Source organism: Rhinolophus sinicus, chromosome 17, assembly GCF_057876585.1.
Source record: "Rhinolophus sinicus isolate RSI-liver-muscle chromosome 17, RSI-T2T, whole genome shotgun sequence".
NCBI lineage: Eukaryota > Metazoa > Chordata > Mammalia > Chiroptera > Rhinolophidae > Rhinolophus > Rhinolophus sinicus.
The window spans coordinates 48110280-48135273 of NC_142517.1; the positions used below are offsets into that span (position 1 = coordinate 48110280).

The window sequence follows — 24994 nt, forward strand, 5'->3', positions numbered from 1 at the left end:
CAGGTGTTCTTACTCATCCTGTCACTGTCCAGAAAATTTGCTGAGTCACTGAGTACCAATCAAGAGAAAAATAATGCAGAGACTGCAAATTCTAATCTTCATCCTGCCCTCCTTCCCAACAGCAAGCAGACTCACAGGTAGTATTTTTGACTCTGAAAACACAAGGGCATAGACAAATTCATATATCCTTGGTCCCTAAATAAAAGCTTTCAGAGTCAAATTCTCTAAAAATGTAAGGTACCAGACAAAACTACTTAATAATAACGGTTGTCTCTGAGTAGAGGGGTTAAGGGTGATTTATTTTTTCTGTAATATTCTACAGTTTACACATTTTCTATAATGAGATCATAATTCTTACATAATAATGTATCTTAGAATCATATTTCTTGGTAATTAAGAGATAAGACCCATATCCTGATCTCTATAACTTCAGCTCACCAAAATATTTCATGTCACTAATTAGGAAAACTCCAACTAAGCTTAAAGGGTCAGACTAAAATGGAACTAAAGGAAACACTAAGTGAGGGTCACCTGACTTTGTGAATACTTGCATTGTTACTTTTCCGAGAGGAAGCATATTCTATCTTGGTAGAAAGAAAATTCCACCAATGGTACACTTTGGATTGTAGGGTAAAAAAGAGTGAGCAGTCATAATGACACATGAACTTTAGTCGACTTCTGCTTATTTTCCATACTTCCTTTTTTTCTAGATTAGACATGCTAGTGAAAAACAAGTCACCCTTGGCTTTGGTCTAGAAGCAGTAAGAAAACAACCACCACAATAAAAAGGCTTATGAAAGCATTACATAGCTTTGTCTTGCTTTTACTTAAATTTTAATTTAAAGCAACTGAAATCCAACTTCCTTGGCCTATTATTCAAGGACACGCATCATCTGAAACTCATTGACCTACCTCTACATCTACTGAGTTCACTCTATGCTTAACGCCCACAGGACCTACTTGGCCTTATCCACAAGTCTTTTTTCTGCCAGGCATGTTCCTCCTTTCTCCAAATTCTACTTATTCCTCGAGTCTCCAATCAAGTGCTACCTCCACTTGAAGTCTTCCCTGATCACAAAGGCTGAAGCAACTCTCTCCTTAATTTCCACAGCACTGAAATGACAGTAATCTATGCACACACCTATGAGTTTGAGCTTCTATCAGAGGGCAGACAGGCCCAGCACAATTGATCTTTACCTGCATGAGACCACTTCATTCAGTGCTGTGCAGTGCTCAAATGTTTGCTGAATTAAAAAAAAAAAAAAAAAGAATAAGCATCACATCTTAAAATAAACCAAAAAACAAACCAGGGCTCATGGAGTTACGTGATCCACATGTGCATATATGAGTATAATTATAAGAAAAGGAGCTGTGCCTGGAGAGCCAGGCCTCAGACACAATGACAGTGTTAAGGAGTGATCTAGACACAAATCTTCATGTCTGCTGAAATAATGTTAGCCTAACACCAGCCACGGTTACAGCGACAGAAAGCACCTCTATTAGCACTTCAGGATTAAAGGATGCCTGCCTCGCATCACATGGTGTATGGCCAAAAGCATTAACTTAATAGTCCTAAACAAAGGGTAGGTGTGAAAATGCATTGTTTGTACCTTCATTATCTTTAAGCAGATGTGATACAAATACATGGAGATGTGACTGATTAGAACAATTTTCTCAGAGTATTCCAAAAGAAAGATTTAGCCACAACACCAAGAAATGGGCAAACTGTACATTTTGCAACTTTGCTTATAGTTTGGGGGAAAAAAATCACTGGCCTGCTTAAAATCAGCATTTATTTGTCCCTTGGCACTTTGCTTCTCAACTTCTGTTTGACAGTTTCCATGCTTCCGTGTCAACTGGACCTATCAAAGGCTAATGGTGGTAAGTAAAACCTGTTTTCCAATGAAGAGCCACAGATGTATTCTTATCTTTTGTTACTTGGAATAGTTTGTTTTTTTGTTTTTTTGGTGTTTTTTTTTTTAAAGATTTTATTGGGTATATTTCCAGAACTTTATTGGGGAACAATGTGTTTTTCCCAGGGCCCATCAGCTCCAAGTCAACTTGTTGTCCTTCAATCTTAGTTGTGGAGGGCACAGCTCAGCTCCAAGTCCAGTCACCGTTTCCAATCTAGTTGCAGGGGTCGTAGCCCACCATCCCATGTGGGAATTGAACCAGCAACCTTGTTGTTACGAACTGAGCCATCTGGCCGCCCCGCAGCAGCTCGGTGACAGCTCAGCTCAAGGTGATGTGTTCAGTCTTAGTTGCAGGGGGCACAGCCCACCACCCCATGTGGGAATCGAACTGGCATCCCTGTTGCTCAGAGCTCACGCTCTAACCAACTGAGCCATCCGGCCGCCCCTTGGAATAGTTGTTTATCCCTGAGGGACAGTAGGCATACCATGTTTCCCCGAAAATAAGACCTAGCCGGACAATCAGCTCTAATGCATCTTTTGGAGCAAAAATTAATATAAGAACCCGTATTATATTATGTTATATTATTATTATAAAGACCGGTCTTACAGTGTAGTAAAATAAGACTAGGTCTTATTTTCGGGGAAACATGGTACCTGGCATCTGGAACGTCCTGTCCTAAATTTCCTCTCTAACAATAAGGAAATGATGGTTATGATTATGTGACATGAAATTGTAATCTCTACCCAATTATCTGCTTACATTTAAAAAACTGTATGCTTATTTGGCCATTCTGCTTCCCAAGTATTTAAATTATCCATTTTTTACACCATCTCCAAACCAGAAATATTTTGTCATCTTGCTGGTTCCTCTATCAGCAAACTATTAACATATGAGACAAGTTCAAGATCAATAAATCTAAGAAATTTTGGGTTTTGACAGGCAATATGCAAGAACATTCTACGTGGTATGTGAACTTTTAAAAAAACTTGATAGTTATGCATTCACTTTAATGTGTATAAAAATTTGGTTGCGTAAACCTATGATTTTATTGCTTAGGTCAAGGCTGAGCATAAAGAAAAAAATACAGTTGATTAAAAGAAATATTTTAAGTAAAAAAAATTTTCAGAGATTACAAGGATATGGTAAAAACCTGAAAAACAGGACTCAAAAAGTTTAGGAAACATGAAAGGATAACCAAAATGAAATTCATGTGGACTCCTGAAATATTATAAAAGTGGTATTAGCCGTCCGGTTTCTTCAGGATAAGGCTTGATCACATGAAGGAAACTTGCTGTCTGATGCCTGACTTCCTAATTTCGGGTACAAAAGGCACAACAGTCACCCTATTTCCCGTTCTTTTCCACCTGCAGAGGATGAGCTCGCCACTGCCACCGCACATCCTAATGTCAATTGCACTCTAACCAACTGGACAGGGACCCTGTCCCCAGAAGTTGCACAGGACCACACACTGGCTTCCCAGGTGCTACCTTTTCCTGCTCGACAAGCCACCCTTGGGGCCTGCCCACTCCTCAGGCTCCACTTACATGGATGCACTAACGACTCTGAAATGTTTTCCTGTTCTCCTTGCCGACGCTGATCATTTTACCAGGATGCACTTCAAATTCAACATGCTTAAAAGCGAATTCTTTTTTCCTACCAATCCCAGCCACCCAAAGCATTCCTCCTCCCTCCTCTCCTCCACGTCACTGTTATGCGTGGACACAGACCCACTCTCACAGGGGCCAGCACAGAGCCTCCTGACTGCTCTCCTGTGCGTTTTCTCTCTCCCCTATACAGGTTTTTCCCAGAATTGCCTCAAAACTAATCTTCTTAAGATAAAATCAAGTCTTAAATATCCCTTATCAGCTCAACCCCTTTAGACACTGGGTGGCTTAAATTAAGACTACAATGAAATACCAGACATACCTATCAGAATGGGTAAATATAGATAATGGTAACACCAAATATTGGCAGGAATGCAGAGAAACAGGATGAGGCATATACCTTGTTGGTAGGAATACAAAATTGTACTGTGGAAAAGAGTATTGATGAAACTAAGCATGTGCTTATCATATGACCCAGCAATTGTATTCCTGGGCATTTCAGAGAAACGGAAGCTTGAAAGCTGATTCACGCAAAATCCTAAACATAAATGTTCAAAACAGCTTTATTTGTAATAGCTACAAACTAGAAATAACCCTAATATCCTTCAATAGGTAAATGGCTACACAAACTATGGTATATCTATAACATGGAATACGACTCACAATTAAAAGGGAAGAAATGTTGATACACATAACAAATTAGATGGACCCCAAGGGAATAATGCTGAGTGAAAAAAGCCAATCTCAAAAGATTCCACACGATATGATTCCATTTATACAGCATTCTTAAAAATGACAAAATTACAGAGAGGGAGAACAGATTCATGGTTGCCCGAGCTTAGGAGAGAGGGTGAGGGAGGTGGCTGTGGCTATAAAAGGGCAGCATGGGACATTCTTGTGATGGAGCTGTTTTGTATGTTGACTATGGTGGTGATTCATACAAATCTACAGATGTGAAGAAAACTGCACAGACTACACACACACAAATCAGTGCAAGTAAAACTGGTGAAGTCTTCATCGAGTGGATAGACTGTATTAATGTCAATCGATATCCTGCTGTGATATTGAACTACAGTTACGCAAGAAGGTACCTTGGGGGAAGCTGGATAAAGTCCGTAGGGGATCTCTGTGTTATTTTTTACAACTGCATGGGGATCTACAGTTATGTCAACATAAAAAGTTAAGAGAAAACAAAAAACCTCCTCAATAACTTTCAATCGTTCCCCAATGCCCCCAGGAAAAGATTCCTTAACACGGCAGGCAGAATTTTCTCTTACACATCCTATGATCTACATAACTAGTTCTAAGGGCTAACATTTATTGCACACAGGCTATGCAACAGGCACCTAAGCATTCTAAGCATTTAATATGTGTTATCTCATTTAATCTTCAGTGACTCCATGACTTAGGTTCTGCCGTCAATGCTATTTTATTCATAAGGCACAGACGACTTAAGTAGCTTGACAGCACCCTCATCTAATCATCCTTCAAAGCCCAGCTCCAATGTTGCCTTTGTGACTTTTTCCAGATTTAAGTGCTATACTAACAGTGTCAAACACTCACAAGATATTCAATAACTTTTTAATTCATAAGGCCTAGACAAAAGGACACAAAGAAGTTACAAAACTGGCACCTTAAGGATTTGACACTGATTACATTGAATCTATTTCTCCAAAGTTAAGCTTGAATGGGAAAGTACTGTATAATACATAGTGGGGAGAGAAAATACCCGTTAGTGAAAAATGTTAGTTAATAAGCTAGCCAAAGAGGAACAGGTAATGTTAAGCTAATGAAACACCAGTGTCAGTTGCAAAGCCCATACCTTTCTCAAGTTTCACATAACAAATACATGAACACAAACCTGACTTCCTAAACCCAGTCACCCCAATTTCTCCTTATTAGTTACTTTTGCAATTCAAGAAAAGGTATTGTTTTTTTTCCTTAGAAGAAAGATATTTCCTTGTGTTTAAATGTATAGTCATTATTTCCCTTGAAGGAAACTAGATTATTACATTCACGGATTTTCTTGAAAAACTTACTGATTATCCTACAACAATCTAGAATTGTTCCAAGTACTCTCTGAAATCTGAACGAGTCTTTCCAAAGGAGTGATTTTAAACACAGACACTAGAGGCAGAGCAAAAAACAATGCTAAGTACACGAATGAAGCTTAATGGTTCATATTCCCTCTGCTCCATCTTCCCCCCACCCCATCCCAAGTTATCTTCTCTTAAGCAAAATCTTTTCAGAAGGCACCAAAGGTGAGCACACGTGGCAGAAAGAATGCAAAGGGAAAAAGGGGTGGGAGGCTAAGAACCAACCTCTCCTCTTTCATAAGTAACTATAAACTCTTAACAGTGACCAAAAGCCAATAAAGAAAGATAAACTTCTTTTTCCTTATGCATTATACGAAGGTGTGGTCTGGTATAACAAGCAGATAAGAAAAGGGACTGAGGAAAGGAAATACTGACCAGCCGAGACCTCTTGTATTTGGAGCCCTCAGGGTCTTTGTCCTGTGCAGACGTACTGGTGCTGTCTCTCACATTTCTATAACCAGGACTGGGGATGATGTACTCTTTTCCTATGTCGATATCCTTCATCTTCTCTGAATGGAGGTGCCAGGACTCATAGACTCCTGGTTTCACTTGAGAATTTCTGAAATTAAGAATTCATCAAGAACATGTATCTCCTAAATTGTATTTAATCATATGCAAAAGTGCTTTAAAATGAATAAAAGGGCAAAAGCATTAAAATTTTCTACCCGCATATCTATAAAAAATATTTTTTTTTAAAATTTTAAGTACCATTTCATATTTTAAAGAAAAAAAAATCATTATAATAGAATCAAGAATTATCTCCTCCCACTACTAAGGAAAACAAGATTAAAGAAAAACAAACACACTGGGAAAGAGATACCCACTCTCTTCCACTAAGTTCAAACCCAATGTATAGAGCATTTAGATAGGTCTTTAAAAAGAAAAAGACTTTCTGGAAACAATTTAAGTTTGTTCCAAGAATTACAAATTCCACAATTTTACAATGCGTATCATTTCTCCTACTAAGTCTTACTAAAGGAAAACTTACAAAACACTTATACCAACGACCCATCCAATCTCTAAAGTTTCATAATTAGGTAGTAGGCTAGCTGATATTATTTTAAAGTGCCATGGAGTTACACAGCTAACATACAAAACAATATCATACCTTAACTTCAAAACAAATTCTCCTCGGGATACTGAAAGTGTTCTAAAATTAGATAGTGGTGATAACTGCACAATTCTGTGAATTTATTAACAAAACACTGAGCTGTACACTTTAAAAGGCTGAATTTCATGGTATATAAATTACAACTCAACAAAGCTATTACTAAAAAACAATAACCAAAACAAATTCCCCACCCTGTCCTATGAAGTCTTACCTGGTATGACCTGAAATGACACTCTGTTCTAAACCCCTGCTTGCCTGGCCAACTCTAATCGATATCTTAGAAACTCTGGTTACTTTTGAAAAAATAAAACGGGTACACACCTCTCTGAAACATTTCCCCCACCCTAAGATGGTTCAAAGGTTCCCAGGTACAAACTGAGTAAACTTCTTTCATACGAGCCTCACTAGAAATTTAAGTGTGGCCGTGTTGCCTTTTGAATTCCATAAATTCCTAGCTATCGCTGTAATTTAAAAGTACTACTCTGCAGACAAAATTCTGACAGCTACAATTCAGTTTTTAAGGTATCAGCAAAAAGGAGAACACTGACTAATCCTCTAAATAGAAAGGACTAAATCTCCTCCGTATATACGTATATACGTGTTTCCAGCACAAAGAAAGTATGACTTCTTGCCTTTCAGAGGTCTGATTCAAGTACACTGAGTTGATACTGCTAAGTTACTTATCTCAAAAAAGAAAAGTCACCTTGTCCAATGACAAACTGCACCATAAAGAACACCGGCTTACAACCAAGAGCAATCATGTCACTGAGACCTCATTAAGCCTAAACTATAAACAGACCTGGCACCTGCCAGTGTCCCCAGTGTCTGGATGCACCTGCAAATAGGAGTAATCCTTCTTGCTACAGGGCTCACAGAAGTCCAGCCTTCCCTTCCAAAGGTTCCCCAGCCTAGCTAATTTCTGGAAGCTGAAAAGATCAGTCCTACTTTGAAAAAAGGCAGGAGGAGGGGAGGGAATTTGAAAGGGAGGAGGCCACAGGAACTCATTTACAATATCAAATGCCATGTCAAGAGGAACAGAAAGATCACCTCAATTGTCTAAGAACTCACGATAACCAAAGTTTCTTTCACTTTATTTCAAGTTATTCCACGTATAAAGGGTGTGGGGAGCAGTTTTCCATCACCTCTAACACTCCTGCTTCTTTAATTTCCTGGGGAAAGAGTCACAGCCATGAGAGTAGGCAAGCCTGGTGTGGGCACAGTTACTATCTTTTGGCCTGGAACCCACAAGAGGACTTCATCTTCTGTGTATCAGAGATATAAGGCCAGGCCCTCCACATGGGGGCCAGTCAAAAACTAGGCAGCCCAATAGGTTTTGGAAAGAAACAAGGCCCAAATCTGAAGAAAGCAACTAAGGAAGAGTCACTAGGCTAGACTATTTTGAAAAATACGATTTGCATAATATTTCTGTCTTCTGTTCTCCCTTAAAGTTGTTTAAACTTTAAATGCTCTTTTTTAAATGCTAACTTGCTGTAGCTAAGAGAGGATAAAAAGGAAAGGATTTTTGTTTATGTTTGAGCCAAGCAATGCAATGGCACTAGCAGAATAACCAAAGTGGGAGAACCCCAAAAAAGTGCCAGACTAAAAATCAACAGAGTTGAGGCCACTTGGTCAGCTGCCTTTTTTAAAAATCAAGACTCCTTCCAGTAATAAAAGTGTACAATGAAGCAGATGAAACTGCATGGGGGTTGCACAGGATTAGGAACTATAAATACACAGACTGGTGTTTCCAAATTGCCTTCATTGTAACAGAACTTAGGTTTCCAACACCTCAGGAATCTGATTCCAGGCCCTGAAGCTGCAAAAAACGGAGCTAAAAGTATTTGTATTTACCACCCTCCTGCCATCCACTTGCTGTGCCTTTAACCTTCTGCACCTTTCACTTATGCTACAGACCCCAGTGAAACCTATCCATCTCCTCCTTCAAAACCTTCTGAAACTTTGCCAATCTTTCCTGTGGCTCCTGCCTCTCCCTCATCTGTACATAACCAAATGACCCTTGTGCAATAAACACAAAGCATCGTGCAGCTCTTTGTGGCGGAAGTGGAAAGGGTACTGATGACAGTCGAGAGATCTGGGTTCCATTCTGGGCTCTGCCCATGGTTTGCTGTGCGTGCTTAAGTCACGAACCTCTATTTACCCACTTGTAAAAAAAACCCGAGAGGATGACTTCTTAGGTCGCTGGCAGCTCAGAGTCTCCAGTATGCGGCGTGAGCGGGGGTGCCCCAGGCCGCCCAACCCACTATCTTGAGGATGGGGACTCTTCTCAGGCCAGCTTCTCCTGGGATGCCCTGGACGAAGGGCGTTCCCATGGCCAGTTCGGGCCTGGAAAGCGGACAGCGACCCACACCCACGGACGCAGCACCCCCTGGTGGCCGCAGCCGAGAATGTAGCCAGCACCCTTGGCCGCTCCTCCCACCCTACCTGCCTTCCCACGCCGGTACCTCACCACGAGTCCTCAAGGGTGGCGTCGCAAGAAGGGGGCGGCGGGAAACCAGAGGGAGGCCAGACCCCATTTCTCAGGACTTCAGCTTCCCCCAAACTGCTCGTATCCCCGATCACAGCCCGCCAGCCCCAGAGGAAACACACGGGGGTGATCCCTGTGCCAACCGAGGGAAAAGGAAGAGGTGCGATGGTAGCCGCTACCTACCTGTGCCCCAGCTCCAGTACGGCCGCACCGGCCACTCGACCACGCTCCCGAGCATCAGCTCTGGAGCAAAACAAGCCTTTATAGCGGCATTGGCCGCCAGACTGCGCAGGCGTGCTGCACAAAGACTCCCCATGACTGAAGGGAATTGTAGTCCCGCTTCCAGGAGCCTGAGGCTGAACACGCAGCAAAGGACTCAATTTCCCAGAAGCACCGCAGAAGCTCTGGGGGAGGTGCAAGCTGCTCCCCCTTTCTACTGCACTCCTAGGTCTGCACCATCCTTCCCAGGACTTCTGCGAGCCTGTCTAGAATCTTCTCTGAGGCCGTGTTCCCCGTGGGTTGCCGGGAGGGTTGACAGTAGCCCTCTGTGGGCCGGCAGCCTAGTGTTTGTAGGCAGGGAGGTCCCGACTGTGTGCAGCCGTTTAGACACCAGAAAACACCGTGAAGGTCATTGTAGCCTCTATGTCCTTGTCGCCAGCCAGCCCCAAATCTTATCTGTTGTGCACTTAACATTTGACTACTGCTTGCTCAGGAATCCACCCTGCGTACTGATATCACCTTTCTCACTTGTATCTCACTGACCAACACGGAGTGTGTGCTGCCTGATTTCTAGATAATAAAATGCCATGATCACAGTTTTTATAGAGTGGCAAGAGCCTTAGAAACAGTATGCCCATTCATCCCTTTCTTTTTATAAATGAAACTGAGGTTCCAAAAGAGATTGATCATTTTATTTCTCTTTGTGTTTCATCTGTACCTTCAACATGATCATAATATAATGTAACTACTCCCTGTTGAGCGCCTACCTACTCTGTCTCTGGTGCTTTACATACAATTCTTGTTTCTTTAATCTCCATAACCACCCTACGTGGAGGTATTATGATTATTCATTTCAGAGATTAAAAAAATAAAGGAAGGTAAAGTAACTTGTCCACCTTTATACAACTAGATAGTGTGAAGACACTAATGTGTCATAAAGCTGGAATAATTAATACAGTGTTATTGCACGAGGATGGATTGATATATCAGTGCAATAGAATAAAGAACCTAGAAACAGACTCATGCATATATGTAAACTTGATTTGTAACAGAGAAAACATTACTAATCAATAGGAAAAGGAAGATGATTCAATAAATAGTGCTGGTACAATTGATTATCCATAATTTTAAAAATTCAAGGATTACTACTTCCTTGCACACAGAAAAATCTATTTCAGGTAGATCAAAGGCCTAATTTGAAACGGAGAACTTTAAAACATTTAGAAGAAAATGTGAAATATCTTTGTGAACTTGACAGTAGAGAAGAACTTCTCAAACAAGATACAAAAATAAGAAAGGAAAGACTGATAAATTTTTACAATATTAAAATTTAAACTTTTGTACATGGTGCCATAAGTGAAAAGATAAAGCACAAGTTATAACTGACAAACTTTTTAACATAAACTATAAAATAATTTCTACAACTCAATAAGAAGTGGCAAACAACCCAATGGGAAAATAGGCAAATGGTATGGACAGTTCACAGAAAAGGAAACCAGAGCAGCCACTCAAATATGTATGAAAAGACACCCAATCTCACTAATAATCAGGGAAATGGAAATTAAAATACCAGTGAGTTACCATTTTATGCCCATCTAACAGGAAAATGTAAAAATCTGACAACACCAAGTGTTGTCAAGGATCTGGAGAGACAGGCTATTTCACACATTGCTGATAGAGTATCAACTGATTGAACCACATTAAGGAACAGTTTGGCCAAATTCAATAAGTTGGAAATGGACTGTATTGTTAAACTGCAAATAGACTCCTAAAATTCAGTGCGTAAGAGTCCTAGGTGAGTATATCAGATCAGCAGTGCAGCTCTGTTTCTTACAGTCCGTCAGAGACCCAGAGTGACAGTGGCTCTGTCAGATTCAACATTTGGCTCCCAAAGTTGCTCTACTCATTCCTACCACCAGTCACCCAGGTGTGAGAAGGAAAAAGAGACTGTGGGAGGTGTGAGCTGGTCTTAAGGCACCAGCCAGGAAATAGCATACCATCACTTCTAATCACATTCTATTGGTGACAATTTAGTCATATGGTCACATTTAACTCAGTTGGCAGCTGTGAGCCAACTACAATTCTGTTACAATGCAAGAAGAACAGAACAGATTTTGGTAAAAGCTAATGCTTTTTATCGTATGTGCCTATCCTTGAACCCAGCAATTCCACTTCTACATATATGCTCTAGACAAGCCTTTCTCAGAAGGGGCTTCTGCATGTGAATTAAGCCTTACACAAAATTATTTGAGTGACTGTTTTCTTAATTTTCCCAAGGATAGCATAGCTAATATTTTAGATGTCCAGGGGAGAAGTTAATTCATTACACACAATGAATACCTGAGGGCATTCGGGCTTAATGCCATTAGCTGAGAAAAGTTGCCCCTGAAGTATATCTCACACATGTGCACAAGGAATATTCATTGTGCGTTGTCTGTAATAGTGGAATCTAAATGTCACTAGCAAGAGAACAGATAACTAGATTATGGTATTTGTACAATGGGATATTATTATACAGCAGTGAAAGAACAGGCCTATTATGTATCAATACGTATAAATCTCAAAAACAATGTTGAGTAAAAATAAGTTACAAAAAGACTCACATTGTATGAGTCCATTTGTATTTATTTTGTAAACGTAAAAATATATGTTATTTAAGGATACACACATAGGTATGGGGCATGATAAACAACAATTTTAAGGTATAGTTAGTTACTTCTGCTATTGGAGGGAGGGAAATGTGATCAGAGAGGGACACACAAGGGGCTTCATCTGTTTCTGTAATATCTTATTTCTTTAAAAAATGACTTGTAGGGCCAGCTCAGGCAGTTAGAGCTCCATGCTCCTAACTCCGAAGGCTGCCAGTTCGATTCCCACATGGGCCAGTGGTCTCTCAACCACAAGGTTGCCAGTTCAATTCCTCGAGTCCCGCAAGGGATGGTGGGCTGCGCCCCCTGCAACTAGCAATGGCAACTGGACCTGGAGCTGAGCTGCGCTCTCCACAACTAAGACTGAAAGGACAACAACTTGAAGCTGAACGGCACCCTCCACAACTAAGATTAAAAGGACAACAACTTGACTTGGAAAAAAGTCCTGAAAGTACACACTGTTCCCCCAATAAAGTCCTGTTCCCTTTCCCCAATAAAATCTTTTTTTTAAAAAAATGAGTTGTAAATGTTAAAATTTATGTAAAATACATGTCAAAGAGGTACATGTGTGCTTCTAATATCATTTGCTGTATTTTTGGTAGCTTTTATGTATTTCATAATAAAAAGTTTCAATATCATAGGAACAAACATTTCTCCTCTCTGTGGATACATGCAATTTAACCAAAGAATCTTAGTTTCTACTGATAAAAATTCCTGAAGTGTCTCTGGCCGTCTGGTTGGATGAGGAAAACTTTTCCTCAGCACTCCGCAAGCCACCTCGCCAAGGCATACTAGTACTTCCAAACATGTCTCAAACACTGTAGCACCCAAAAGCTACATATCTGATACCCTAATATAAAATAAAAAAGCTTCTAAAATCTCCCTGAAATACTTCAAATATATTGATTATAGGTCCAAAAAAAAATAATGGATGACCTGTATGCCACCCTGGTGCCAGGCTTCAATACACTATGGCACTATTGCAGTCTCCCCCAAGGATAGCCTAGGGCACAGACTTATTTACATGATCTTGATTGCAAAGCATCCCCTCCAGGAAACGTGTTTGTGTTGTGAAGTGTTTTAGGGGGTGATACTCTCCAACACTCAGGCAAGGAGCTAGAGAAGCTCTCTCAATGCAGACTTGTATGTATTTTTAAATAGCATTTATGTTAAATAATGTACTAAATATATACATGCATTTAGTATTTGATGGAGATACAGTGGAGATAAAACAGACATGTCTCCTGCTCTCATGGAGCTTAGAGTCCCAGATAAATATCAATCCAAATCTAAATTATACGTGTGGTAAGTACTAGACAAGGAGGGTATATGTTACATCTGAAGGAGGATACAAGTTAGCAAGGTGAAGACAGTGGAGGTGGCAGAGGAGCGAATACTCTAGGCAAAGGGAACAACAAGTCAGGTGGTGGGAGAAGGAAGGGAACTTCTCCAAAGGCCTGTAGACTATGTTACAGGTCATTAGAGTAAGAGCAAAAGGCAACCACTGCAAGGTTTTAAAAGGTGAGTGGTTAAGGGGTGAGAAATCAAATTTACATTTTGAAAACTGCACTGCAGCTGGCAGAGTGGAGAAAGAAGTAGAGGCAGCTAGAATGGAAGAGAAGAGTCCAGCTAGGAATGATTGTTGTCCAGGAAAGAGAGGATGGTGGCTTCGCCCAGGATTGTGGTGGGAAAGGGAGAGAAGTGGATGGACTCAAGAGAGATTTAAGAGGTAAAATCAACAGATCTTGTTCATGGATTATATGTGGTGTTATGAGTAAGAGAGGTGTCGAGGGTAACACCTAGGTTTCTGGTTGCAGAACTAGATGGATGGTGGTACTTCATGGACATGAGAAATGCTGTACTGCCCTACTCTCCTGTCACCCTCCTCTCCCCGGCTGGTCAGGTGCTAATGCCAAGTGGTAACAATCCCTGCACATCTGCTGTGGCACGCATGTTGAATTCTTCTGCACTTCTAAAGACAAAATTTCTTTCTTGCAGATCAATCTTGCAACGAAAGTCATTTTCGCGAAATAAGACGTTTGTTAAAATTAGTGAATAAATTGAATCTTTTATTTGACATCACGGAAACAATATATGATGCGACAGAATAATGCACCCCTTGAATGGTCTCAGGCAAATTAGAAAAGAAGGTTTAAGGTGTAAATAAGGCCAAATGAAAGCCAAATGACATCATGGCATGTATACAGACGAAGGTTTCATAGTATTTTCAATAGAGAACTGCAGTGGGATTAGCAGTGTCCATGCAGTATAGACGATACAGTAGTGTAGTCACATTGTAAGTCATGTCACACATTCCCTTTATGAAGGAAAGTATTACACACTTCCCATCTTTGTAGTAATAATTCCCCAAGCTCATTAGCAGTAAGGGCAGTACTTAGAATGAAACGAAGAATTGCTTTAAAAATCTTTTTAAGTATTGTTACACTGAGATACACTATCAAAGTGCCCCCAAAAAGAAGATTGGTGTCCAAAAATTAGTTCTTTGTTAAAAAGAGAAAAATAATTGACAGCAAGTATCTAATTTTAGTGAAATAATATTATCCAAATTAGTGTTGTGTTGATTCTATAATCTTGTATGTACATACTTTGTAAATTAATTTTATTTTTTTTTACAAGAGCTGTAAGTGTAAGAACTTTATACATGGTTTTATGAATATACGTATTTAAGTAATATTATAATGTAAATAATTTAAGTCAACATCAAGGGTTTAGGAGAATTATTTCCCTTAAAAAAGGTATGAACTTTATGCAAGTTGGGGAGACACTGGGCATTAAAACAAACTTTAGCCTGGTCTACATGGCCTTCTGTGATCTGGCCCCACGTAATACCACAGCTTCATTTCCTGCCACTCTCCTACTTAAATCTGAGGTCCTGACAACACTATAATTTCCATGGTTTTACTATAGCTATTCTTTCCACCCAGAACAATCATCTAAATCTACCCAGTTAAAAACAAGCATCACAGCCCATAGACAGGCCTTGAGATTTTGAATCTCCCAGAATAAGAATTAAAGATTATTTACTCGATTGAATAAAATGGTAGTCTGTCTAACATCTGTAATGGTGAGATGTATATGGGGTATTCTCCACATTATTGAGAAGTATGGACTGGGCACCTGTCAGGCCACAACACGGGAGGCAACGGGGTCCCACTAAGAAAAGCTAGAAATGGTAGTCCAGCCTTCCCACTAAAACAGGTCTAGGCACTTCTCAAGTGTTTTGCTTTATAAATATGGGCTTTTGATCAGAAGAGATAAACAACTGTAGTCTACATTGGTGATAACATTTTCAGCATGAATGTCAGTTCAGAAAAATTAAAAATCTATGCAGCCTGCATTTATTTTTCAATCAAAATAGTTCCTTTATTGAGTCCCAGGATGAAATCACATGTATTCTTAAAACACAAATTATATACTTTATTGAGTACAAGACCACAAAGGAGAAAATTTTCTACCACTTTTCAGTTACTAATATCTTATTTTCTGAGCATATTTGAGAAGTAACAATACCAAAGCATCTTTTTAAACTCTCATCCTAAAATTAGATCTAGGTGGATGACATGTGACCTGCAACTGGTAGGCTATTGATCTAAAGGAAAAGGAAAAAACAGATTTCTCCTTGAGTCAGTCTAAGTTTATATTACTCAAGGATTCAGAAACAGTTTGCAATTCATATTTTATTATACTTTCTAATTGCTTGTACATTCTTATAGTTCTAATAAAATTTCAGGTTTTAAAATACTTATCTAGTTTTTAAAATTTTTGTGATTTATTTATACATAAGCTGGTTGCTTTCTATATTCTATCTACAGCAAGTTTAAAACAAATTTTTCAAGTTTTTTTTTTTTCTTCTAGATTTATTCTAGTTACCTAAAGCAGTATTTCTCCAAAATAATCCATGGAGTAGTGTCCTACAAGATATTCTGAGAAAAAAAAATTTGCAAAGTCAAATAAGTTTGGGAAATTATGTATATGATATTCAAGTCACCTCAACATGTTAGCTAAATACTCAGAAAAATCCTACAATAATAAAACCTGTTTAGCTTTGTTTAATTCAGCATTTCTCAGACTTATGTGAGTCGAAATAACCAAAATAATTTTTTAGAAACAGCATGTAACATCCTGTAGCACTAGGGTTCGCAGAGAATGCTTTGAGATATGCTGCTCTAAAGTCATCTTTAAAAAGAAGAGAAAACTTCCCAAAGAGGAAGTGATTCTCGAATGATGAAGGGTAATGTGGAGAAGAGCAGAGGGATGAACCTTATCAGTATCTACCTAGCTGAGTGAGGCTGAGAGAAAAGGGGTCATCGGAAGCGGGGTTGCTTCAGTCAATCCAGACAGTTTAAAGTCCAGAAGACTCCGTTCAGAACTGAAGCGACCTGAGCAATCTCAGGTGAGCCAGGATAACAACAACAACTGTTATCACTGCCGTTTTTACTGTTATTTCTGCTTCAATTCATTAATTGCTCAGGACGGGAAAGGCACTGCACATACATTATCTCTAACCACATAAACCCCTGCAAGATAGGTTTTATCCTTCCAATTTTAGAGATGAGGAAACCGAGGCTGAGAGAGGGTGACATGATTCCCGCAGTAACGGGATTTGACCTTAGACCTTTCTTACTGAACCACACCGACTCGGTCTGTAAAACTCCTTCATTGAAGCAACTGCTCTCTCCTTGTCCTCTAAGTTACTGATTCTCCTCCCTGGAGCCTTCCCTAACAGAAATCATTCTAGACTAAAACAGGTTAAACTATTGATTACTTTGACCCACTTAACTTTACCATGTCTGGTTTCTGCTGTGAACCAAATATTTGCACACTCTAAATCTGAAGAGACCTCTGATTACCTAGGCATGAAATGGTGTTTTGAAATTACCGTTCAAGTCTCTTTAAGAGTCACACAACAAAATTCATCTTAACAGTTAAAGGCAAACTCAAACACCTACAGAGGCTAAGCAGGTAACATAAATGAGGGGGGCTGGGCGGGAATAAGACCACGGAGACGGTGATGCTCTAAAGAGAATATGTTCCATCCAAAGGCCATAACTGTCCTTAGCTTTGGCACCTTGTCAAGCACACACGTGAGCCCAGTATCGATGATCTGATTTTTTGAATGAAGCCAGAAACACAAGTGTTTATGTGAAATCTCCCAATTCTAAAATGTTGACAACTAATTTCTTTAAAACATTTGCAGGACCAAAAACAACATAAATTTACAGGCTTATCACTCGTGACGTCATAAGTCAACCTCTACTGAAAACAGCATTACCTCTGCCAACTCTCCTCTACCTGCCAGTCACCCCCTCCATCCACTAGGCCTGGGTCCACATTGCTTTTGATACACTCAAAACAATCCCAAGCTAGGACTTGTCAGTACTGAAGTCATGTTTCAAACCTTAGAGTCTGAAGTTGATCATAAAAAAGGAGACAGGGCAGCCGGATGGCTCAGTTGGTTAGAGTGTGAGCTTTTAACAACAGGGTTGCCTGTTCGAGTCCTGCGTGGAATGGGGGGATTAAACTAGGATTAATCCCGGCCACTAAGATTAAACACAGCACCTTGAGCTGAGCTGCTGCTGAGCTGCCAAGGGGCGGCAGGTGGCTCAGTTGGTTAGCGTGACAGCCCTTAACAACAAGGTTGCCGGTTCAATTCCCACCAGCCCCTCACCCTTCATAACTAGATTGAAGGAAAAGACTTGGAGCTGATGGTCCCTGGAAAAAACACTGTCCCCCAATATGCCCTCCCCCAAAAGGAGACAACCAATTGTTTTTTGAAAGATGGCAAGAGGGTTAAAATAAATGCATGTGCCACTTGAAGGCAATGGCAGTCCTTATGTGCCTTTTCTAGAATGCTTCATATGCCAGAGTGACTCCACCATATGAGGAAGCCATTAGCACTGCTCCAGTGACCAAATATTTTTGCTTCCTTCTCTCCAAACTGATTTTCAAGATTACTTTTGGAGATTAGATTCAGGTCCAATTACTCTCCCTTTGTTCTCCAAGCCATTGATTATCAGGGTCACAGGGTGGCCAGTCCTCCATGACATTCTCTTGGCACCCGGGGTGCTTGTTAGAAGGGTGGCTAATGCCACCCGACACCTGTATTATTCAAAGCTAGGGCTCAAGGTGTGGCCTCTGGTCTTTTAAGGTCAACATCATCACTAAGTCCCCAGAGAAGAGCCAAGGAAAGGATGGAAAGAGGTTGGCTCCATCAGGAGAGATTCCTCCTCGGCCTCATTCTCCACCTGCTGCTTCAAGGTAAGATGGGACAAGAACAACAGCAACGCAGACAAATAACTTTTGGGAAACAGAGAAACCAGGGTAATTCTTGTTATTCCTAGACAGTCAATACTGGATGTTCGTTTTGGTAAAAAATGGAAATTTACAGCACTGACAGCTTTGTACCTCTTTCTAGGCTCGTACTAGTTACTAGCTGACTCTTCTCTTTAGTTACTTCTCCACTCCCTTTTCTACTGGCCTCTTGTCCTTCCACGTGGCTTTCTCTTTCCAGGCATATAACCTATTCCCACGGTTTCTGAGTATCAGGTGAGGCTAAAAAGAAGAGAATTATTTCTTAGTTCTCTTGAAGCAAATGAAATGGAACAGGGAAGATGCTAAGGGGAAGGGCATAGATGAGAAGACTTGTGAAAGAGGGAAACTTTTTCAGTACAATTTTCCCAGTCTAGAGTATTTTTCTTGTTCATTATTTAAAATGAGCAGTGAAGGATACTACAACGTCACAGATAAAAATAGATGTTACCACATCGTTCTCTGTTTCTGCTCCAAAAAGTATGACAAGAAAGGAGTTAGGTATAAGACCAGTATCAAGAAACTCTCTTTAAGATCATCTCAGGGGTGATGACTACTGAGTTTTAGAAGACAACAATCACAGCACATAGTAAAAACACAATAGATACTCATCAAATTAAAAAACTGGGTTCTGCTTTAAGGTCCAACATATCTCACTCTACCTACCCGATTACTTCCCTTATCATTAATTCATGATCATCTATGCCTTATTCATATAGTGAGGAGGAGAACTGTGATTACGAAATTTGTCACTGACATCACTCAGACGGCTCAAGGACAGAGAACAGCAATGGAAGGATATTGAGTGAAGGTGGAAAGGTTTGTGGTTGAGTTTGGTAACACAGCAGGACGCTGAAACGCTGTGGTCAGGGCTGAGTTTGCATACACACTTGGACAAAGTTTGCATGGAGACAGAATCAATGGAATTAAGGATGGATGCTGACTCAGCTCACCTTCGTCGACTTCCACCATTTGCCTACCAGCCCAACCCATGCTCCCTGGCTAAGGAAGGAAGAGCTCACATGCTTCTCCCATACCCGCTATTTTCTCTCTGCGCAGAAACACTCTCTAGGACCCAGTCTGGGCACTCCTCTCACAGAGTCTATGCTCTCTACAGGGAGAGGCGACACTTTCACCATCAATTGCTCAGGCTTTGACCAGGATGGCGTGGACCCTGCTGCCTTCCAACCAGTGTTTGACAGAAAGGCCTTTCGCCCAGTGGTCAACTACAGCATCCCCATACAGGTCAACATTTCCTTTACCATGTCTGCCATCCTGGAAGTGGTGAGTCCTGACCCAACACTGCAATGGTCTAGTGATAAGCAGTGGGTTTCCTGATTGGATTTTGTAAAATTAAGAGCTCATTCTATGGGGTGGGGAGACGTGACAGGGAAAGCTACAATGGCATCACTGCAGGTGAAATCTGTTCTTTCTTAGAATACTCCACAAGAAACATAATTCCAATGGACTATCAGACTATTTTTTTCACTCATATTTCCCATGTGCCCTGGATTATTTGACCTACATTTTTCAGTGGCTTATGATTAAAAATTATAATTGTCACAGAGAACAGCCTTGGAAATGAGTAAGAGGTGAGTGGCAGCATTGGACCTGACTTCATAAAGTTAATGATCCTGGATGAAAATTGTTTTTTCCAGAATGAACAGCTTCAACTGATGACATCACTCCTGTGGCTAAATGTGGTAGGATAGACTCAGTTTCTTTTTTACTATTGTACCTCCCTTTTTCTACTCCTGGGTGCAACTTTGCAGATTACAATGGATAAATTAGAATACTCATGAGTTAAACAAGTTCAAACAGAGCCAGGCCAATAATGAAAACACAAAACTTCCTGACTATTCTGCCAGTTTAGGAAAGCAGAGATGGGGCACAGGGTGAAATTAGCATAAACGAAGGTCATGGAAGCCAATATTTAAGTGGCCCCATCCAGAGAATTTAAAGCCAAGCTCAAGGTCTCCCTTGAGAGCACAGAGGGAGAAGTGGAAGTAAGACTTTGTTAGTGACTTGGTGACAGCTGTCACCAGAGAGGGGTGGGAGAGGAAGAAATGGTTGAGAAAAGGAAAGTAAAGTGCAGGAGATAGAGCAAGACTAAAACTGATTCACCCCATTTGTCCCATGCTGTGGTCTCTTCTAGATCTGGTACAATCAATTCATCAGGTGGAACCCAGAGGAATGTGGGGGCATCAGGACGCTCAGCATAGTAGCTGAGAATCTGTGGATTCCAGACATTTTCATCCAGGAGTTGTGAGTATAAAGGATGAAAAAAGCGTGAAGGAAACCGTATCTCCAGGGAAGAGCATGATATAACTAATAGGGGCCACACAAAGACTCCCCTTAGAAAGGAGCATCATCTGAACTGAAGAGCTTACAAAATCCCCAGAACATGCTGATACGTGGAAGGGGGGAGTCAAATGAGTGGGGCTGGAGTACAGGAATGGGGTGACCTGAGAGAGAAAGAAGGCCAAGACTGATGGGGAACCCACAGCACCCACTTCCCTGTCCTTCTCACATACAGCATGGATGTAGATCAGACACCTACAGGTCTCATGGCTTATGTCAACAGTGACGGGCGCATCAAATACGATAAGCCAATGCAGGTGGTCAGCATCTGTAATCTGGACATCTTCTATTTCCCTTTCGATGAACAGAATTGCACACTCACCTTCAGCTCTTTCATCTACACAGGTGAGTGATGCTCATATATAGTAATCTGTTGAGAGGGAGAAAAAGGGTTTTGAAAAAGAGGACAGAAAGTTGGGAACAGTGAGGGCATCTCACTGAAAGGGGCAAGAAATCCAACAGTCTGGGCAAGGGGGGTGGGCGCATTTGGGGAGGCTGAGTTGTCTGGATCTCTTTGCAGTGGAGAACATGGTCCTGGGCATGGAGAAGGAAGTGTGGGAAATTTTGAACACATCACAGAGTCTCATTCAGAGCAAGGGGGAGTGGGTGCTTCTGGCCATCTACCAGAGAGCAATGAAGATGACTGTGGACACCGGCCAGTACGACCAAATCATTTTCTATGTGAGCTTCGGGGCCCTGGTTGTGATCTTCTCCTAAGATGCATAGCTTACGTTCCCCACTAGAATGTGAGCTCGCCCACTAGAAAGTAAGTTTCACAAGGGCAGAGATTTGTATTACTTTTTTCACTGATAAATCTTCAGTACCTAGAACAGTATCTGGCTCAGTAAATATTGATGGAATAAATCCTCCCTGAGGAAGAAGCAAAGTTCCTGTGATGGTGATTCACAGTGAAAGCGAGCTTCCTGCCTCCCCAGGGTCATCAGAACTTTTTGGAGGACCGGAATTTTTATGTTTATTTTTCAAAAGAGATGGTAGAAAAGTTATGAAGCACTGTCTTAGGGACATTATGATTCCAAATCCTGGCGATCCCAAAATATCTGCCACTGTCTTGCTTTCCCTCCCATTGATCTAAAATTCCACTAGCAAAAATCACTTGCAATTAGACCTTGATGAGGAAAGCAAGCAGAAATACAGGATAAAATGCACATGATAACCTAAGAATCTGGTTCCTCAGTCCTGCTAAGAGCACGCTGATAGGGATAAAATTGTACGTGTTGAAATTTGACCCTTTGGGCCAAGAAGGAATGAGGTATGTTTCAGTGGTATGCAGCATGGCAGAATCAAACCCAGGGAAGGCAGACGATGGTGATTAAGATAACTTTGGTGGAGAGAGAATCGTGAAAGGAACTTAAAGTAACGTTTCCTTACCAGACAGTTTGTTCTGGGACAAATTTCAACTCTTGCTCTTAAGTGGCTTGGCAGGCTCCGAGGCTACTCCTCACTCGCCTGCTCTCTCCTCCCCAGGTGGACATAAGGCGCAGGCCCACCCTCTACGTCATCAACCTTCTGGTGCCCAGTAGCTTTCTGATTGCCATCGATGCCCTCAGCTTCTACTTGCCAGCAGAAAGCCAGACTCGTGCCCCATTCAAGATGACACTTCTGTTGGGCTACAATGTCTTCCTGCTCATGATGAATGACATACTCCCAGACAGTGGCACCCCTCTCATCAGTATGGCCCCTACCTCCTTCAGAAGACTAAAAGCAAGGTTGGGTGGGGGTGGGGGCACAGATGGACCAATGGAATCGGTTCAGAGTGAAAAGGGATCCTGAAAACGGGCCCTGTGGGAAAATAGGAAACAGGAAGTCCTAGGTGGTGCCTCTGGCACTCACACAGGCCTGCCTTCCTTCCAGGTATATACTTTGCCCTGTGCCTCTCGATGATGGTGCTCAGCCTGCTGGAAACCATCTTCATCAGCTACTTGCTGCACCTGGCCACCACCCAGCCCCCACCCATGCCCCGATGGCTCCATTCCCTGCTTCTGCATGGCACCACAGCAACGAAATGCTGCCCCACTGTGCCCCAGAAGGGAGCCAAGGGCCTGGACCTCACCCCTGCCCACCTGCCTGGTAACAAAGTCAGCTCCGCCCACACTTCCTCTTCTAACATCTCCACTTCTCTGCTCCTGCCTCCTTGCCTGCCCCCTCCACCCCATCCCGGGTGACCTTTGCAGTCCATGGCTGGGTCTCTGTCTCTCCTTAGGTCTGAAGGAGCCCGTGGAGCTGGTAGGGAAGGTGCCAGATCCCCGAGAGGCAGAGTTACATGGGTGCCCTGGGTCAACAATGGCCCGGCAGGAAGACGAGGCCCAGAAGCAGCACTTGGTGGGCCTGTGGGTGCAGTTCAGCCACATGATGGACACCCTGCTCTTCCGTCTCTACCTGCTGTTCATGGCCACGTTCGTCATCACGGTCATCGTCCTCTGGAACACATAGGCAGATGCCCATCTTCGTGCTCCAGCCTAGAGCTTCTCTTGGCTCTGGAAACTAGCCAGGCTCTCATGCTCATCCAAATTCCAGCCTCACAGCCCTGCCAACCACCTAGTTTTCAATCCAGTCCTTCTGTGCAGTCAGACCAGACCTGGATGGTTTCCGATACCCTCCCAGAGTTAGGTCCTTGCTCCTGCACTCCATCAAGCCTTCCCAAAGTCTTGTCTGGCTGGCTTTTGAGGGTGCAGTTTCCTGGAATACTTCTTTGATTGAATAACCTCAATAAACCCCTTTGCAGAAAGCACTGGCTCTTCCCTGCATTATATTATAGTATAAAAAATCTCGGGATTAAGAGTCTTCTTGCAGAAAATTCTCAATACCACAATACCAGAGCAAAAAGGATTTTCTTTTCTTTTTTTTCTTTTTTTTTTTTTTGTCTAGCAGACAACATGTGAAAGTGGGAGAGGGGCCAAAATCTATTACAAGGAATTATAATAAAAGAGGGATTGACCTCCTAAATCCAGTTATCCCAGAATAAGCTTCAGAAATTAATAAGTGCCAGAACCAGACATCTCTTGCTTAAAGAGTGAAGCCTTTCACCACAGCCTGACATATGACTCATTCATCATTAAGCACTTAGAGTGTTAACATAATCCTGAATTACTGTTAACTGTCTGTGTTGCAATGAGTTGATCTGCCCTTAATGATGCTAAGAAAACATTAGGCCAAGGAAAGTATATTTGAAAATGGCATCTGCTTTACTGGAAGTAACATAAACGCCCCCATATGAACTGGAAATTTTCCGTTCCCAGCACTTGCCTTAGGATTTTGAAAGTCTTTGTCTATTGGTTGTTCTCCCACTGGCTGCCACTGTACGTGAGAGCCATAGTATGATTTGCTGGGCATCCCAGCTTCAGAAAAGCACAGATTTGAGAGCAATTTAATTATAACTGAAACATAACCTTTTATTTTTAGCAACCCTTTCTTTTCCTTTCTTTCATTTATTCTACTTTCTATCTGAAGCCAATATGTCCCAGGTCACCACAGGATAGGAGTAAAAAGAGAATCAGAATATTGTTTACTAAACAGTATTTCCCTGGTTCCTCCTCTCCACTGTTCTTCCTCAAATGCCTTTGGCTCCCTCCTGTCACTGTACATGCCCAAAGGGTGGCAAGGCTGCCAATGTCCTCTAGAAGTGCCGCTGCTAGTGGCACAGGCCTAAGGTCCTACCCCAGTGTCCTCTGCAGGAGCATTTGCCCTCGCGGAGCCCAAGCCACTGGAGGCTGAATCTTGTAGCGCAGATGTTCCCAGCTGGATGCTGAGTCACCGGGACCAGCTGTTACTTGCTCTTTCCTTGCAGTCCCCTTCTGCAGGCAGAAGTCCATGGGAATCTGCAGTATTGAGGCAGAAATACCCTGCTCAATTCTGAATCGCTCCTTTCACTCAGGCCCCTGGTCTTCCAACTAAACTCATGTCCCTTAATTCTGCTTCTTTTTTTCTCTGCATTGTTTTTCCAGGAAGATCTTTGGCTCTTCAGTTCCTAGAACTCTGTCACGTACTCCCTTGACCACCCCCAGTCCTCTACGCATGTCCAAGACCTAGTGTATACACAATCTAGGTTCAGATCAGGAGCCCTGATATTCACCTACGGAAATTAGTGTATCTGTTATTATTTTGACAGTTCCTCAACTCACAGCTTTCCATAACGTGGGCCTTTAGAAAGGACACAGCATAGTAATAGTAATAACTAACATTTATTAATATGTGACAGGCACTCTTCT

General features: G+C 41.6%; 2 protein-coding genes across 9 annotated transcripts in view; one reads left to right on the forward strand and one right to left on the reverse strand.

Annotated features, from left to right (window-relative positions):
* The window catches only part of ABCC5 (ATP binding cassette subfamily C member 5), a 78193-nt gene extending 68670 nt beyond the window's left edge, over nucleotides 1–9523 (reverse strand). For 3 of the 6 annotated variants that reach the window (XR_016019738.1, XM_019735793.3, XM_088794190.1), the window contains exons 1-2: nucleotides 9394–9523; nucleotides 5990–6173 (exon numbers count right to left, since the gene is read on the reverse strand). Coding sequence is in view for 5 of the 6 variants with exons in the window: in XM_019735793.3 (XP_019591352.1) it covers nucleotides 5990–6118 (129 nt within the window). In the remaining variant the exon portion in view is untranslated. Of the gene's footprint in view, nucleotides 1–5989; nucleotides 6174–6936; nucleotides 7043–7560; nucleotides 7584–8576; nucleotides 8599–9393 lie in introns of those variants that run through there. The other 3 variants (XM_074328740.2, XM_019735795.3, XM_019735794.3) reach the window with 3 other exon arrangements.
* An 8766-nt stretch (nucleotides 9524–18289) lies between these two features.
* Nucleotides 18290–23437, forward strand: LOC109449477 (5-hydroxytryptamine receptor 3C-like). 3 transcript variants are annotated; one of them, XM_088794002.1, is made up of 9 exons: nucleotides 18290–18356; nucleotides 19525–19691; nucleotides 20066–20110; nucleotides 20563–20672; nucleotides 20944–21113; nucleotides 21289–21449; nucleotides 22254–22458; nucleotides 22641–22864; nucleotides 22998–23437. In XM_088794002.1, exons 1-9 carry the CDS (start codon nucleotides 18290–18292, stop codon nucleotides 23217–23219), a joined length of 1371 nt encoding a protein of 456 aa, XP_088650128.1. In that variant the 3' UTR covers nucleotides 23220–23437. The 3 variants fall into 3 exon arrangements, with proteins under 3 accessions (XP_088650128.1, XP_019591320.3, XP_088650129.1); XM_019735761.3 differs by having other exon boundaries at nucleotides 22641–22856; nucleotides 22990–23437; XM_088794003.1 differs by lacking the exon at nucleotides 20066–20110 and having other exon boundaries at nucleotides 22641–22856; nucleotides 22990–23437.
* Nucleotides 23438–24994: the final 1557 nt, after the last annotated feature.

Bases quoted from the DNA above. Each gene is read 5' to 3' on its own strand.
- LOC109449477 (XM_088794002.1), top strand. From the start codon at position 18,290: ATGGAAAGAGGTTGGCTCCATCAGGAGAGATTCCTCCTCGGCCTCATT. The intron at 19,692-20,065 runs GTGAGTCCTGAC...TGTTTTTTCCAG, and splicing joins TGTCTGCCATCCTGGAAGTG to AATGAACAGCTTCAACTGAT. The intron at 22,865-22,997 runs GTCAGCTCCGCC...TTAGGTCTGAAG, and splicing joins CCCACCTGCCTGGTAACAAA to GAGCCCGTGGAGCTGGTAGG.